General features: G+C 36.0%; 2 protein-coding genes across 2 annotated transcripts; one reads left to right on the top strand and one right to left on the bottom strand.

Annotated features, from left to right (window-relative positions):
- Positions 1–10,143: 10,143 nt before the first annotated feature.
- On the top strand, positions 10,144–11,553 carry LOC126710177 (uncharacterized protein At4g06744-like). The gene is made up of 2 exons (XM_050410565.1): positions 10,144–10,584; positions 10,750–11,553. The coding sequence occupies exons 1-2, from the start codon at positions 10,200–10,202 to the stop codon at positions 11,016–11,018; spliced, it is 654 nt and encodes a 217-aa protein (XP_050266522.1). The 5' UTR covers positions 10,144–10,199; the 3' UTR covers positions 11,019–11,553.
- Positions 11,554–14,858: 3,305 nt separating this feature from the next.
- Positions 14,859–16,481, bottom strand: LOC126693625 (uncharacterized). The gene is made up of 2 exons (XM_050389677.1): positions 15,377–16,481; positions 14,859–15,005 (listed from the first exon to the last, which is right to left on the bottom strand). Exons 1-2 carry the CDS (start codon positions 16,479–16,481, stop codon positions 14,971–14,973), a joined length of 1,140 nt encoding a protein of 379 aa, XP_050245634.1. The 3' UTR covers positions 14,859–14,970.
- Positions 16,482–17,737: the final 1,256 nt, after the last annotated feature.

The raw sequence follows: 17,737 nt of genomic DNA on the forward strand, positions 1-17,737 counted from the left end.
ATCTGAATCCATATATTAAAAGGAATGAAATCCTAATTATAAGGTTATAAGGGTACGCACAAGAGGCTTCAATTTGTATTTCTTTTCATACGGTTCTCATTGAACTTTTAGGGGTTTCCTTTTATTTTTATCAAATTTACAATATTTTCATTTTGTATCCGTTGAATTTCTGTTCTTTTGTTTTATTTTGTTTGTATTAATTTTTTTAGTAAAAATATTAGTTTGATTGCTGAGAAAATATATAAGAAATTGAGCCTTTCATGTCTCAAATTAACTAAGAAAATAAAGTTCGAATCCAAACACAATGAAACTGCAAGATATAAAGTCAATTTTCCTCCTTTCCTGGGGTTTTCTTTTCTTCATAAAAAAAAGAGCTAATGCTAAATTGTTTTTTAATATATAAGTTTATATAGTTTAACAGGTTCTATGATTCGTTATTTCGTTATAGTAATTGGCTAAGATAATGGACCTTTCCAAAGTTCTTCATGTTCAAAATGTGGATTATATGAAATAATTGAGGTAACTCTCGCATTACAAAGGAATTTGCCTATACTTTCATATTGTATAATGTGTATCATATATATATATATATATTGAGATAATGTGTATCATAATATTGATTACAGTTAAATTGTTTTTATGCATCTTTCTTTGTTGGATTTGTCAAAATGATTTGCTCCAACTAATTTAGCCATTGGGAGTTGTAAGTTACTTAGTTGCCATTAAACCCATGATGCTTCGTGCTAAGAACCAAGTATTACTATTTTAGCTGCAATTTATTCTTTTTTTTTTTTAAAAAAAAAAAAAAGGAAAAAAGTGAATAATCTTAGTGTTTCTAATTTCTATACATGGTGTATATGGCTATCGCCGGCATTGAAACATTGTAGTGTGTATATATATGTGTGTATTTTCAATTGTTTTTTTAATTATTATGAATCCCATGATGATTGCCATGCCATTTTATAATAAGAAATAATTAACCACCATATCAATATTTTCTTTTTGCCAAATTGCCTTCAAATTTCTATAATTCTTAAAATACTGATTTATATTTCCATTCAATAGCTATCCAAATGTACTAAATGTGCCTTTTGTGTTGTGTAGAATTAGTGAATTATTACCCCAAGAGTTAAAATATCCTTCACAAGTTAGAAAATTTCAATTTAATTACATTTTAAAAGTGGGTTCCAGTTAGCTCAACTGGTAAAGTCTCTGATGGTTGTATAAGAGATCTGGAGTTCAATCCTCGCCTACACCAAAAACTGATTGGTGTCTTGGTCTGATGATAAAAAGCTTTCATCAGGAGTGGACGCCATAGGTTGAAACTACCTCTCAAAAAAAAAAAAAATTACATTTTAAAAATGTTTTAAATTAAGTTGTGCATTGCACAATCATAATATTATTGTTATGTTACATTAATACCTTAATTAACATTCACAAAAAACATTATGCCCAAGAGTTTTTACTTAATAATAAGTTTAAGGATACAATATTGTAAGGGCGAGGGTCCAAAATAGTAAATTGGGCCTTGGGCCTTGTCTGAAGACATTGATAGGTCCAAGGAGGAGCAAATAGTTGTTAAATGTTCCCAATTAAAGTCTCAAAGGTGGGGAACAAATGAAAAGTTGTCTAAGGAGAAACTCCTCCTCGGATATGATGAATATAGTTCACAATATGTACTCCATCAGTTAGCGTAATCCTCCAAGAAACTCCAATGATAGAGACATGCCTCACGAACATACGAGAATGAAGGAAACCTAAAAATATCTAAGAGAAAGATCTCATCACCGCATTAAATGCACTACAACTATTTTTCTGGCCGCATTTACGTGGAGAAGACCTATGAACAATACTACCTTGGCTACCACAACTCACAAAAAACCAGATAGGGTATCTGATAGAATAGGTAATCAAGTAAGGGCTCGGATGATCAATAGGTGTAGGGTAAAGATGGTCCAAAGGAGGATATATAAAGTGAAAGACTCTTCATGGAGGGTGGATCGGAAAAAGAAGGAAAGAACACTGTAGCAATCTAAATTGTCTCTGTATCCAACTGTGATCAATATATACAATCGTGATCTCCTCAGATTGAAAGTCTATTGACATCAAAAACTTCTTATTTGTGTTTGATTGTCATTTAATTCAATACTAACCGTTGTTCAACTCATTAGGACCTAATTTTTTGACCCACTCTTTACAAATTTATTGTATTGGGCTCATTGGGCCGAGATCTCATACATTTTGGGCTTGGGCCACAAATCGGGACCCTACAAATATTTTCTAGAATTATTGATATATAATTTATTGTGATTGATTCACTTAAAAATAATATCAATATTGGACTTTAATTGAATGTGAATGTTTAAAAGTTATAAAAATAGTAACGAAAAATATATATCATGTAACTAGATTTTTTTTTTCTTCTTAAAGGCATTTTTCTCTACTTAGACCATTTTTTTTTTTTTTTTTTACTTTTGCTTGCCCTTTCAGTATTATCCGAGACTTCAAGTGTAAATAACATGTAAATAGCAATACCCTTTCAAGCTTGTAAGAGCATCAGTACTAGAGAATGCTAATGTCAAATGTAAGGGAAATTTGGCATTTCAAGCCCCAAAATCCTCTCCATCAAAAAATGCTACTGCCAAGTATTGCAAATTTTTTTTTTCCAATAGTGCTACAGTGCAATTCTACCTTTAGAATTGCACTGTAGCACAATTCTAAAACAAAATAATATTTGTTTATTCACATATCTGGCTCTCTCTCTTGTCTCTTCTCTGTTTCTCATCTCCTTTCTCTCTCCACAACGGCCTCTCTCTCTCTCATCACATCTCTCTCTCATAGTGGGCTATTCTGGCGTGGGTCATGGGTCCGGCATGGAGGTGAGACTGGGGAAGTCGAGATTGGCGTGGTATGGTGGCGATTTCTGGGTTTTTTAGGTTCAGATTGGCGTGGTATGATCGGCGGCGTGTTTAAGCTTTTTTTGGCGTGGTTTGTGGCATGGTTTCCTCTCAACAAGTGCAGGCAAGCCGAGTTGTACCTCCCATGGAAGTGCGAGACTGAGCGCCGGAAATGAACCTTACCAGGAAGTGCGAGACTAGGCTATTCAATGGTTTTTTTCTTGAACCTCACCTAAATGAAGGCTCCGACGGAAGTTGCAAATAGAAATTTAGGATTTTTTGTTTGTGGGTTTTGTTGATTGATGCGTTTCTAGTTGATCTATGAAGTTTCAGGTGTTTGAGTTGATGGGTTATTATTGGATTTTGTTTGAATGAACTCTGGGTTTCTTGAACCTATTCAATGGTCTATTTTTTGAACCTTGCCGGAAATGAAGGCTTCGACGGAAGTTGTAGATAGAAATTTAGGATTTTTTATTTGTGGGTTTTGTTGATTGATGTGTTTTTGGTTAATCTATGAAGTTTTGGGTGTTTGAGTTGATGGGTTATTGTTGGATTTTGTTTGAATGATTTCTGGGTTTCTTGAACCTATTCGATGGTCTTTTTCTTGAACCTTGCCGGAAATGAAGGCTCCGGAGGAAGTTGCAGATAGAAGAGAGCTAAAAATTAGAGAGAGGAGAGAGATGGGAGAGAAAAGATATAATTTTGGGATATATTATTTTATTATGTAGATATATTATTTTAATGAGTAGAATAGGAAAATAAAAATTTCATATGTTGGAAGTATTATAAAATGGTATGATATAATGATAAAGTGATTTTTTGAAATGGTAAAATAGAGTAGAATTAAAATTGTGGGATGCCGATGCTTTAACAGGTGCAGATCAGTATTGCAGCCTATCCAATGACCAAAACCTTTGTCTGTTGCAACTAGTTCAATGCAGCCTTTGTCAATTTAGACGTGTCCCTGTTCATAGTGTCGGTGGCCTTAGAAAAAATGATTTTACTAATGTGTACCTTTAAGACACACATTAATTTCTATTTTTGAAAAAAAATTTCTCGAGAATTGAAAAAGTAATAACAACTTTTTCAAATATCGAGAAAATATTTCAAAAAATAAAAAGTTTAATATATATTCTAAGGATACACGTTAACCGGACCCTATAAAAAATACTACCGTAATAATTTTGCTTTAGCTTTTCTTTCTTTGTCAAAACAACATTGATTGGTTGCTTTATCTTTGATCTGTCCAGAAAAGAAACATTCTATTTCTCGCACATAGTTCCACTTTTCAATTATTTTTTTTGATCGAAAAAGGTAGACCACTTTTCAATTATTGATAATAAGAAAATTGATTTTTTTTTTTAAGAATGATGAAAGCAAAAGATTCCTGTAGTCCCTTTCCATAAAAAAAGTGAGCGGTTTGGATTGGTCTTGTGCCTTTATTTTTCTCCTCAAGACCTTCTCTTATTGGCATGGGAGAACCACCAAAATCACATAGGAAGGTAAAGGTTTTCATATGATTGAATGAATCAATGAACTATTCATTAAAAAATAAATAAAAGAATGAATACAACCAAACAAGTGGGAGGGTTTTTATATAATTGACCAGTTTTAAATGGCACTCAGAAAAAAAGAAAATGGTAATGAAATGAAACTTCTATGTATTTTTTGTTTTTGTATGATAGATATTTGATTTGCATCACACTTATCATTGAATGAAATGAAATGGTCATGTCATCTTTTCACCAGGTTTCATTGATTGATAAGACATTATTGATGCACTTAAGTTTTAAAATATACGCAACAATCAGCAAATGTGAGATTAACAATAAGATTAATGTTTTTTAAGAAGCGGTTTCTACTACGAAGTACAAAAATTGTTTAATTTAATGTTCACAAACATTCTTATGCCTTGCAGGGCAGGTACACTCCATATTTGACTGTGAAGGGTAGCACAAGGTGGAGATTCTAGAGTTTATAAATGGATGATCAAAGGAGTAGAAATCAAAAGAATTAAGCTGACCTGATTGAAGACAAACTAGGTTATATTCATGCATTCCCTAGAGAATCTTCAACCTATACATAATGTTCAACTATAGTAAATCACGAATATGATAGATCAATGTCATCTAACACAAACTCTCGTGATATTACATCAATCAAAATTTTCTAATCAAAATAAAAGTCAAAAAAGGTCTATTTATAATCAAAATTGCTTAGGATTCAAGTTCTTTTTTTATATTAGATTTTATATAATTTAAGTTTCTTAATTATTGAGAGTAATAAAGAGGAAGGAAAGAACTAAAAGTAAGAATCAATATGACCTGACCATAAGCTTTCACAACAAAAAAACCATTCATATAAATATATTTACTATATAAGTTGTTACAACCCAATGTATGGATATATAGTTGGTAACCCTAGATCAGCCTTAAAATTATAAATTATGTAATGGGTGTGCATCAAATTTAGATATATTAGATATCTTCAATGGACAACCATTTTTTATAATTATACATGTGGGCGGACAAAAATTGGTCCCTGTGGACTTCCACAGATTACAGCTAACAAGTCTCACACAATCTATTTATAATTGAACAATTGGGAATAAACATTCTACAATGGGAAGCTCAAACAATTGATTTCATTGACAAAATACATGGTACCATGGTATTACAAGTATTACATCTTGGTTCCTCACTTGTCCCCTTGGTGTTATACATTCTCTCTCTTTCTCCTAGGTTGTCTGACTTCTTTTTTCAAACCCGACCCAAAAAAGAACCTCTTCAATTTTGCTTCTTCCTCCTTATTTCTAGGCACACTTCTGCCAGCTAAACACTCAGGGATATTTTTCCTTACTTTATCAGTTTCCTCCCCCCCCCCCCCCCATCCTTGAGCTCTATCTTCTAGGGGATATTTTCTCTGTTCAGGTTGTCTCAAATGTATTTAATGCGGCAGAGGTTAGGTAAAGGCTCCCAAATTAATGCAGAGGTAAAAATCTTCAACCTTCTTGCGTGTTCAGGAAGTTTCATTCAGTTCTGGGCATCTTCTAGGAGCTACATGTGGATCATCCGTGTACCTCGCTTTAAGTAAGGTTTGTCCCTCACCTTCTTGATAGGAACCGTTTTCCTGTGGTGTTTTCCTTCCTTAGGTGTGGGAGATGGTTTAGCTTCCTCTTTCTCATAGCCCGTTGCCCTCTGGAACTTCCTTCAAAGGAAGGTGGTTTAGCTTCCTCTTTTTCACAGCCCGTTGCCCTCTGGGACGTCCTTCAAGCATAAGGCTTGGCCCAGTTCACTCTCGTGGCCCAGTCCATTATTGGGCTTAAGGCCTGGATGGGAATTCTTCTACTCCCCACAATACATGAATGGCATAAACATTTAGGTTTTCTCTTCTTCCGCTCAATTTAAAATTGTAAGCCTTATATTTATATGGTTCCTTACATATACGTACTATCATTAATTAGGGATGGAGTCCAAGGGGGCTATGGTCCCCCTAGCAGCATTTTTTTTTTTTAAGATATATTATGGCCAAATTTGAATTGGGCCCAAAAAAAATTAAACTTGACACCCGCTACTTTCCAAAATTTTGCCCCTTTCCACATATTAACCCCAGCAAGACTTAGATATAGTACTTAGGTGCTGTTCTTTAGGTTCCCATTTTAAGATTCTGCAAATATGGATTTTTTTGCATAGGAAGGAACTCAAGGAAGTGTATTTTTTAGTTAAGTAGCCACATGACTGAATCTTAAGAGGGGAAGCTAAAGAATAGCACCTAAAATACTGTATCTAAGTTTTATTCTATTAACCCAAATATCACAAATCAATTTAAACAACCTCAAACCACATATCATTGGCCTTACTAACTCAAAATCTGAGCTCTGTTCCTAGCTCTTATATTATTTAAGAACCAATAAAATCTATAATATAGTCAACCTTGTACTGACTATTTAAGTGTAGATAACTATTACTAAAAAAAAAAGTGTAGATAACTATCTTAATTGGATTAAAAAAACAAGTGACATGACCGAAATGATTGTAAATCAAATTATAGACATCTTGAATCGATGGAATGCTTTATGTTAGGACATATGTGTTTCACATGTTAAGAACATATGTCATGATTTTATATAATTGGCTTATCCTTTGACAAAACTCACTTTACTTGTATTTGGGTAGATCGAGGATGTGTTTAATACTTCAAGAAACATGTTGTTCAAGTCTGGTATTAAAGCCATGAAGATTGGACCAAGAAACAAGTGAAGAAAAGTTGTTCATTAAAGCTGGACAGATAGCTCGACACCTGCGGACAGATAGCTCGACAGCTGCTCGACACCTCTCGACAGCTAAGCTATCTATCGAGCTCTTCAGTTGATTGTTATTGCAATCTCGACACCTCTCAATAGCTGGTGAATCGATCGAGAAAGCTCCTGTCTCCTCGATAGCTCCTCGATAGCTTCTCGATAGCTGTATCTGTCGAAGTAAAGCTCGACACCTCCTCAACACCTCCCGATCGAACGAGGTTACGGGAATTCAGATTTCCAAATCTGATTTTCGGCCCAAGTTTTTGTATTTGTGTAGGGTTTCTTTTCTCACAACCCTAGACATATATAAGGCTTATTTTAGAGGCCGTCACATAAGAGAATACAAGGAGAACATATGCAAAAGGTGATCGATGCCTTATTCTCTTTGAAAGAAGCTACTGCGTCTTTGCGTCTTTGGGTTTTGTAACCAAGTGCTTCTTGATCTTTATTGTTGATGAAGTGAAGAACTTTACAGCCAACAATCTTCTTCTAGTTGGTGATTAAATCGCGTACTGGGATCCGCGCAATTGGTTAGTCACGTACTAGGATTTGTGCATTAAAGGGTAGCATTCATATATTAAAAAGTTTAGAGGTTCTGAAGCAGTAGAAGGTTTCTGCTGTGAGTTCATCTATGGGGATAGTAGAGTCTAGGGACAAAGGTTTTGTACTGGATCTGAAACTTCTCTTTACTATAATGGATTGCTTTTCGGGAAGGTTTCCCCCCAGGTTTTTTACTGTGAAACTAGTTTATTTCATTGGTTTTCCTAAGTCATCATATCTTGTCTTATTTATTTTTCCGCTGCATTCATTATTGACATGATATTGATATTTGTTTGTTTGTTTTAACAAATATTATTCATAATAAATCTAATTAACAACTTAGATTTAAAACTCGTTAATTATATCAACCAGAGTCTAAATTTCCCTACACTTTAAATAGATAAACTTTTAAGACCCAAAACATAAATGCTATTGAAGACACTGACAATAAAGAGAGCTGAGTATAAGAACATATATACTCTGACATACACTATAAAAGAGGGACAGAGTCAATAATTTTTTTTCAAGAGGATTGAAACTCGTGTAATGATATAAAAAGTTGACAACTGTTAGCATTAATATTCCATTAAAAAAACTGTTAACATTAATAACTTATCTAGACATCTAATGGCAAGATAATACATTTCATAAGTTAAATTCATTACCCGTCTTCATGCATGTAAATATGATACATGTCACACGAGTTGAATTCATTACATGTATTCATGCATGTATTGTTATAAGTGTGCAATTATGAGTGACCAAAATTTTTAAGAATTTGGGGGACCATTGCCCTCCAATGCCATAGAATGCCTCCGTCCTAATTATGAGTACTGGTGTACAATTTTTAAATGAATCCATTATTTTTGTGTCCACCACTCACAACAAATCATATCACTAATTAGAAAAAGAGAAAATATATAAACACAATTTTTGTGTTAATAACTCTTACCCCAATATATCTTACCACGTACAATTGCAAATAATAATAAAAAAAAAAGTGGTGAATTCACGTATTAAACTTACACATGTCATCAAATAATAACAAAAATGATAGCTAGTGTGTAAAAACAATTATGACAAATGTTGTAAAGAAAGTTTCTACTGCATTGTTATTAATTATTATTACAGTTGATAGAAATCATAGGATCCTGTAATTCTTTTCCCACCTGAACTGCTAGCTACCATGTGCACAAAAAGGTAACAAATGTTTAAAATTTTAAACTCATGCCACCCCATCTCCACTAGCTACCATGTGCACAAAAAGGTAACAAATGTTTAAAATTTTAAACTCATGCCACCCCATCTCCACATGGAGCATTTGTATTTGGAATCTTCAAATTATTCTATTTTACCATCTCAAAACCTACTTTATCATTTATACCATACCATTTTACAACACTCCCAACATCCCAACTTTTATTTTTCTATTCAACTTATTAAAATAATATAACTACCCAATAAATTAATACTAATCCAATCTCTCTCCCACCCTTCTCCTCTATTAGTGTTTATCTCTTTCTCATTGTCTCTCTCTTTTAGCCACCCATCACCACCCCCTTTGCCACAAGAATCCCCCCCACCACCACCATGAAAAAACCCATCAAATATAGACCCACCATTAGATACAAACCCACTGACCCAAACCATCCCATTAGATACAAACTTTCACCGATACAAACCCATCAGATACAAACCAATCGATATATATTCATGTTTCTGAGCAGATTATATATAACTGCTAGACTTATCAAAAAAAAAAAAAAAAAACCCTACCGATACAAACCCATCAGATACAAACTCACTGATACAAACCCATCAAATTAACCCACCATCACAGATCACCCCAAACCTACCAACCCAGACCCATGCTGCCACCATTGAGACCACCCCACGTTGCCGCCATTGATCACTGACCCAGACCCATGTCGCCACCATTGAGACCACCCCACATCGCCGCCATCGATCACAAACCCAGACCCACACCACCACCATCGAGACCACCTCACGTTGCTGCCATTGATCATTGACCCATACCCATCTCGACATCGATCAGCGACCCAGCTCTGGTGGCATGCTTTGAACGAGAGAGAATCAAAGAGGGAGTGAGAACTGAGATGAAGAAAGAGAGAATCAAAGGAAGAAAAAAAAAAAAGACAACTGAATGGCTAAGAGAGAGAGAGAGAGAGAGAGAGAGAGAGAAATAATATAATACTTATGCAAGATGCTACAATACCGTCATAAAAGTAAGATGGTACTGTAGCAGTATTGTAAAAAAGTTTACGAGTTTAGAAGGCCGGATGAAGTGGGTTTTTTGTGCATTGATGGTAAAATACACTAACATATGCCATATACAATTGGCAATGTGAATGCTCTAAGATACATCTGGTACTATAAAGAAGTGGTGAACTACAACTACTTCACATGTTTGCACAAAACCTTCTTCTTTGTTCACTCACGCAATGATGTTCCGAACACTTATTTCAGCCTTATTTTTCCTATGTTCCAATTCTCTGCATGGCCTTGCCCAACCTGCTGGATGTGCTCTACCACCTCATCCTAACCCTATGATCCATCGTACCAGACCGCGACCACCACTATACCCACCAGGACTTCATCTCATGCCTCGTCGCAACAAAACAGATCCTGGACCCTTGTCCAATAGAGCCAGAATTCTATTCATCACCAAAGAACTCAAAAGAAACATCACCTACGACCCAAAAGGCTATACTTGCACTTGGGTTGGAAACAACTATTGCCTTTTCAAAGGGTTCTATTGTGACACTGTCCCTGACTTAAACATTACCGGACTTGCTCGAATTACCTTCAATGGTGCAAGATTTGGAGGTACTTTCTTGAACTTTTATCGCTTTATTCGATATTTGCCGGACATTGCTATCTTCCATGCCAATTCTAACAACTTTAGTGGACCTATTAATAAAAACCTCAAACAATTACGTTATCTATACGAGCTGGATTTGAGTAACAACAAATTCCTTGGTCAATTTCCAGCTCATATACTTGGTGCCACGAATTTAACATTTGTGGACCTTAGGTTCAACACTTATGCTGGGATAGTCCCACGTCGATTATTCGACCTTGACACAAACGTGTTGTTTGTTAACAACAACGGGTTCAATCAGACAATTCCAGCTACGTTAGGTAACACGCCAGCTTTGTATCTCACACTTGCCAACAACCATTTCACTGGTGAAATCCCACGTAGTATTGGCCAAGCTTGGAACACCCTGCTTGAAGTACTCTTCTTGAACAACAAGTAGAGCGGTTGTTTGCCTTATGAAATTGGGTACTTACAAAGAGCCACAGTGTTTGATGTTGGTGGGAATTTATTGACGGGTCCAATTCCACAATCATTTGGGTGTTTGTTTAAGATGGAGTTACTCAATTTGGCTCATAATCAGTTTTACGGGACTATTCCAGAATCATTATGCGGGTTGAAAAATGGGTACAATTTTTCATTATCTCACAATTTCTTCACAGAAGTAGGGCCTTTGTGTAGGAAATTGATAAGTAAAGCCAGACTTGATGTAAGGAAGAATTGTATTTCTGGGCTGCGAGAGCAGAAATCTGCAGCTGAGTGTAACCGTTTCTTTACTACGCAGAGAAGAAGCTGCCCAAGAGAGAGTACTTTCAGTATTGTTCCTTGTAAGATTGGTACTACTAGTAACTCTTTGGAAGAAGAAAAAGATGAGGTTTTTCCTACAATTGATGAAATGACTCCACCTTCACCCGTGACCTACGGTGCCCTCACGAAGCCTCACCATTGATGTTGGAAGGTATATATGTGTATATATTGTAGTGTATAAGAAAGTACAGAGAGCAAATATTGGAAGAAGAAAGGAAGCCAAAGCTAGAGAGAATTCTGGAATGAAGACTTTTGTGTATTACTCAACTGAATGAATCTGTACATGAATCCGTGACTAAATACAGAAAAACAGAGCAAGTAAAATATCCCTAACAATAAGGAAACAGTTACAAACACTTGTGTCAGCTTAGTCACGTGCGAACAACTCACACTTAAATACATTACTAAACTACAAGTCACTAAACTACAGCATTGTATTAAGCTACACTGTACAGCTAAACTACATAGCCAAGCTGTCGTTTATATCAGAGTTTCATCCCTGCACTTCTTCTTTCTGCTTCGTTCCTTTTCTTGCTTTCTGATCTGAGTCACAATTTTGATACTCCCCCTCAAGATGACAATCAGCACTGTGAATATTTACAATGTTCATCTTGGCAAGTAAAGACTTCAATTGTTGACCACTAAGTGCCTTTGTAAGCAGATCAGCTAGCTGTGAATGAGTAGGAGTGAAAAACAATCTAATGACTTTATCTTCAACCTTATCTCTGACCAAGTGGCAATCTATTTCTATATGTTTGGTCCTCTCATGAAATACAGGGTTCTCACCAATATATATAGCAGCTTGGTTATCACAAAACAGCATTGCAGGCTTTGGATGATACACTTCTAAATCTCTCAACAAAGCCAAAATCCAAGTCATCTCACACACAGTCACTGCCATGGCTCGATATTCTGCTTCAGCAGATGATCTAGAGACTATGGACTGCTTTTTAGACTTCCATGAAACCAGAGAATTACCCAAAAAGACACAATAACCAGTGGTTGATCGTCTAGTGTCAACACAAGATGCCCAATCTGCATCTGTGAATGCCTTTAAGTGCAAATCTGAATTGGATGATAACAGAATACCTTGTCCAGGACTTCCCTTTATGTACTGTAACACCTTATAGGCTGCATCCAAGTGAGGTTTTCTTGGCTTTGACATAAATTGACTCAGCTTATTTACTGAGTATGTGATATCTGGTCTGGTAATGGTCAAGTATATCAACCTACCAACCAGCCTTCTATAAATGCCAGGATCAGGTAACAACTCCCCATGGTATTTGCTCAACTTTAAGTTTTGTTCCATAGGAACCTTGCTAGGCTTACATCCTGTCATGCCTGCATCCTTGAGCACTTCCAAAGCATATTTCCTTTGACATAAGGAAATGCCTTTATCTGATCTAGCTATTTCAATGCCAAGGAAAAACTTCAAGTTTCCAAGATCCTTTAGCTTAAATTCTTGATCCAAGAACACTTTAAGCTCTTCAACAGCTTGAACATCATTGCTAGCTATAAGAATATCATCCACATAGACTAAAAGTGCTATGAATGACTGATTGAACTTCTTGGTAAAAAGAGAGTAATCAGACCTTGACTGTTTAAAACCACATTTGAGAATAGTAGAAGAAAATTTTGAGTACCACTGCCTTGATGCCTGTCTAAGGCCATACAAGGACTTGTTAAGCTTGCACACTATATTCTCCCCCTTGCTGTGGAATCCTTGAGGCAGCTGCATGTAAACTTCCTCATGAAGCTCCCCATGAAGGAAAGCATTGTTTACATCCAGCTGAGTTAGATGCCAGCCCCTCACAGCAGATATGGCAAGCAAAGTTTTAACTGTGGTCATTTTAGCAACAGGGGAAAAGGTTTCAGTGAAATCCAAACCCTCCTGCTGTGTGAACCCCTTAGCCACAAGACGTGCCTTGTACCTTTCCACTGTGCCATCAGCTTTATACTTCACACGATAGACCCATTTGCACCCAATAGCCCTTTTATGGGATGGTAAGGGAGTAAGAGACCAAGTTTGGTTAGACTCTAATGCAGTAATCTCAGCAGCCATTGCATTCTGCCATTTGGGATCTTGGACAGCCTCTTGATAGGATTTGGGTTCAGAAACAGCAGTGATAAGAGAGCAAAAATGGGCATAGGATGGAGATAAAGTGGAAGAACCAAGAAAATGAGATAAGGGGTATTTTGTACCTGAGGTTTGGGAGGCTGAACCAGACTTGATGGCATGATTGGAATGAATAAACTGATCAGTAATAATGTTGCTGCATTTATAGTCTTGCAAATAGGAAGGAGGCTTAGACACTCTAGTGGATTTTCTCAAAGATGGAGGTAAAGGAATGACAGTAGGTTCAATAATGGGAGGACTAGAACTATCAGTATTTGAAACAGATGGAGAAGCAGATGTAGCAGGGGAAGAAGAATTGGGTAAAGGATTAGAAGGTGAAGTAGGAAAGGCAGGATCAGGAATGGGCTGAGAGATGGCAGAATCAAATAAAGCAGATTGAGAGGAATTGGAAGTATCTAGAGGAGGAAAAATGTGAGGAAAAGTGATGTTTGAGTGAGGTGAGGAAGAATAAGTGGATGAAATGAAAGGAAACACAGTCTCATGAAAGGTGACATCCCTAGAAACAAAGATTTTCTTAGTGACCAAATTGAGTAACTTGTATCCTTTGACACCAAAAGGGAATCCCAGAAAAACACAGGGAACAGATCTAGGGGCAAACTTAGATCTGTTATGAGATAAGGTGGAGGCAAAACAAAGGCAACCAAACACCTTTAAGTGAACAAAAGAAGGTGGTGTATTGTAAAGTTTCTCAAAAGGGGTCTTATTTCCTAAAATGACAGAGGGCAGTCTATTGATGATGTAAACAGCAGTCAAAACACATTCACCCCAATAGGAAATAGGCACATTAGACTGAAATTTTAAAGCTCTAGCAATGCTTAAAATGTGTTGATGTTTCCTTTCCACAACCGAATTTTGTTGTGGAGTGGCAACACAAGAATGTTGATGTATAATCCCATGATTAGCAAAGAAGTCTTTTAGAAAAAACTCATGAGCATTATCAGTTCTAATGGCTTTAATATTGGTGTGAAATTGTGTGGAGATCATGTTGTAAAAAGAAATCAATAAGGGTCTAGTTTCTGATTTTGATTGCATAAGATAGAGCCATGTTGATCTAGTTGCATCATCAACAATGGTAAGGAAATACCTAAAACCATTATGAGTAGGTTTTGCAAAAGGACCCCAAACATCACAGTGAATGAGATCAAAAACATTAACAGACAAATGATTGAAAGAAGGGAAAGGGAGTCTTTTCTGTTTTGCAATGGGACAAAGGGCACAATCTTTATTACTATGTATAGAGCTTACATCAGGGAGAAGATCACACAGAACCTGAAGTTTAGCATCTGATACATGACCTAATCTAAGATGCCAAAGATAAGATTTTGTGGTAACAGGAACATCCACAACATTATTTTCAAAAGAATTGAAAATGGATCCTAAGATAGAAGATACATTGGAAACAGATTTGCAAGATTCTGAAGATTGTAGCAGATAGAGATTATGATGCAGCTTACCCATTCCAATCGTTTTCCAACAAGAAAGGTCCTGTATAAAACACATATTTGACAGGAAAATGAAGCAACAGGATAGACTTTTGGTTAATTGACTAATGGATATCAAGTTGAAAGTGAAAGAAGGGACACATAGTACATTTTCAAGAATTAAACTAGAAGTTACTTGAACGGTTCCTATGTGTGTGACAACAACTCTCTCACCATTAGGCAATTGAACAAAAGTGGTTATGGAGCTAGTAATTTCAGTAAACAAATCAACTGAATGAACTATGTGATCTGTGGCACCCGTATCAAGAACCCAAGTGTCCTGACTATGTGCAGTTTTGTTTGAAGGATTGACAGCAAAAATAGAGTGTTGCATGCTTAAACAAATTGAGTTTTGCAAGAGGTCATCAGAAATACCTAAGAGGGCAGAATTGGCTGTGTGAATTGCTTCATTAGAAACACCAGAACTGGATGCATGTGAGCTCAACAATGAAATCAATTGCTGATACTGTTCCGGAGTGAAAGAGAAATTGTTGTTCTGATGCACATTCTCATTCTGAGCTTGATCACACTCCATTATGACCTGATTAGCCATAGGAAGCTGCTTTCCCTTTTGCTTGTAGCCTGGTGGAAATCCAACAAGCTTATAGCACTTCTCCTTAACATGCCCAACCTTTCCACAATAGCTACACATAGGCCTTCCCTTTCCAACATTCCCTTTGAAATTCTTGCCAGGAAAAGATCCTTGATTGAAAAATTGATTCTGGACAGCCAGAGCAGTGGATTCCACTGAAGGAGTGGCATGACTACTGGAAGATCGTTGTCTTTCTTCCTGGATTACCAACGAGAAAGTCTTATCCACAGATGGAACAGGTTCCATCATGAGAATTTGAGTCTTGACCTGTGAGTAGCAATCATTCAATCCATTAAGAAATTGCATGATTGAATCTTGGTGGTGATGATGCCCTATCTTCTCATTCACACCACAAGTACATTTTCCACATGAACATGATGGCAGAGGCCTCAGATTTAACAATTGATCCCAAGAAGCTTGAAGATCAGTGAAGAAGCTTGTCACTGTAGAATCTCCTTGAATCACGGTGGAAATTTGCTTCTGAAGTTGAGAAATTCTTGGTCCATTTGCTTGTAGAAACCGAATCTTAAGAGCATTCCAGACCTCAAAGGCTGTGTTTCTGTAAATGACACTAGCAGTAATATGAGGTGAAACTGAATTCAAGATCCACGAAGAGATCATTGAATTGCATTTGGACCATGCCTTTTTCTCAAGTGGTGAAATTGCCATTGATGCAGTGATGGATCCATCTACAAATCCGAGCTTACTCTTAGCATCTAGAGCCATCCTCATTGCTCTGGCCCAATTAGGGTAATTATCCTCAGTGAGAGGTTGAACAACCAGGATCGCACCAGGAGATTCACCATGGTGCATGAAAAACGGACTTCCAGGATCTTCCAATGGAGAGAGCTCTCGTGTAGGAGAAGAGGAAGTAGTATTTGACGCCATTAACGAAGGGTCAAGCTCTGATACCATATAAGAAAGTACAGAGAGCAAATATTGGAAGAAGAAAGGAAGCCAAAGCTAGAGAGAATTCTGGAATGAAGACTTTTGTGTATTACTCAACTGAATGAATCTGTACATGAATCCGTGACTAAATACAGAAAAACAGAGCAAGTAAAATATCCCTAACAATAAGGAAACAGTTACAAACACTTGTGTCAGCTTAGTCACGTGCGAACAACTCACACTTAAATACATTACTAAACTACAAGTCACTAAACTACAGCATTGTATTAAGCTACACTGTACAGCTAAACTACATAGCCAAGCTGTCGTTTATATCAGAGTTTCATCCCTGCACTTCTTCTTTCTGCTTCGTTCCTTTTCTTGCTTTCTGATCTGAGTCACAATTTTGATATAGTGCCTCGGATTGTGAACTCTGATAGAATAAGATTTTCCGAGTTGATCATTTGCTTTGTTAGTTATGGCTGTTATCTGCGTCAATGTTTGTAAAATGGTGTAATTAGTCCTTCTGTGTGTAAAATGGTCCTTTTTTTTTTTTTTTTGGGTGGTGGAATTCGGTCATTGTGCCTTTTGTAAATTGCAAGTGTAACATGTTCGCATTTGTCTGGTTTGTTAAGCTCTTTATTCGAAAATAAAACGAGGATCTTTTATTAATCTATATATATATTTTTAATTTATAAAAATTCAACCAATAATCCACTATATATATGTTTTTTTTTATGAACAAAAAAAAGGTCTTGTATGTGCATGTGTTTATTGACCCACACAGAGTTCCATCAATCCTAACACAGTATTATTTTTTCTTCCTTTTTAACTTCATCAAAATTTAAAATGGCCAAAAATCAAACATCACATGCTACAATTGATGAAGCATAAAGTAAGACACTCCTTTTTGTTTAAATTTTTAGTAAGACACTCCTTTTTGTTTAAATTTTTAGTCTCAATGTTTTCATTCAAAAATAAAAATCTTGTGTTCCATTTTATACTTTATCAAATATAGTATATCACTTCTTTTTTTTTGGGTTACTTCATAAGAGCTTATTAAAATGGAATGCAAAGAATTAGACAGAATATCTTTATTCCCTTGTTTAGCACTATAGTGATTTATGCAAGTTGTTTATATTGGGTTATGCAGAATATAATCTTTCATGATTCATCATTTACTTGGACAAAGTTTGGGTTACAAACTTTGTTTTAGCTTAAATCTATAACTAATATTAGGAAGATGACATGTGTCC

This window comes from Quercus robur, chromosome 2 (genome assembly GCF_932294415.1).
Source record: "Quercus robur chromosome 2, dhQueRobu3.1, whole genome shotgun sequence".
Lineage (NCBI taxonomy): Eukaryota > Viridiplantae > Streptophyta > Magnoliopsida > Fagales > Fagaceae > Quercus > Quercus robur.

Bases quoted from the DNA above. Each gene is read 5' to 3' on its own strand.
- LOC126710177 (XM_050410565.1), top strand. From the start codon at position 10,200: ATGATGTTCCGAACACTTATTTCAGCCTTATTTTTCCTATGTTCCAAT. The intron at 10,585-10,749 runs GTACTTTCTTGA...GTCAATTTCCAG, and splicing joins CAATGGTGCAAGATTTGGAG to CTCATATACTTGGTGCCACG.
- LOC126693625 (XM_050389677.1), bottom strand. From the start codon at position 16,481: ATGGCGTCAAATACTACTTCCTCTTCTCCTACACGAGAGCTCTCTCCA. The intron at 15,006-15,376 runs GTATTTCTGATG...TGTTTTATACAG, and splicing joins AGCCAATTCTGCCCTCTTAG to GACCTTTCTTGTTGGAAAAC.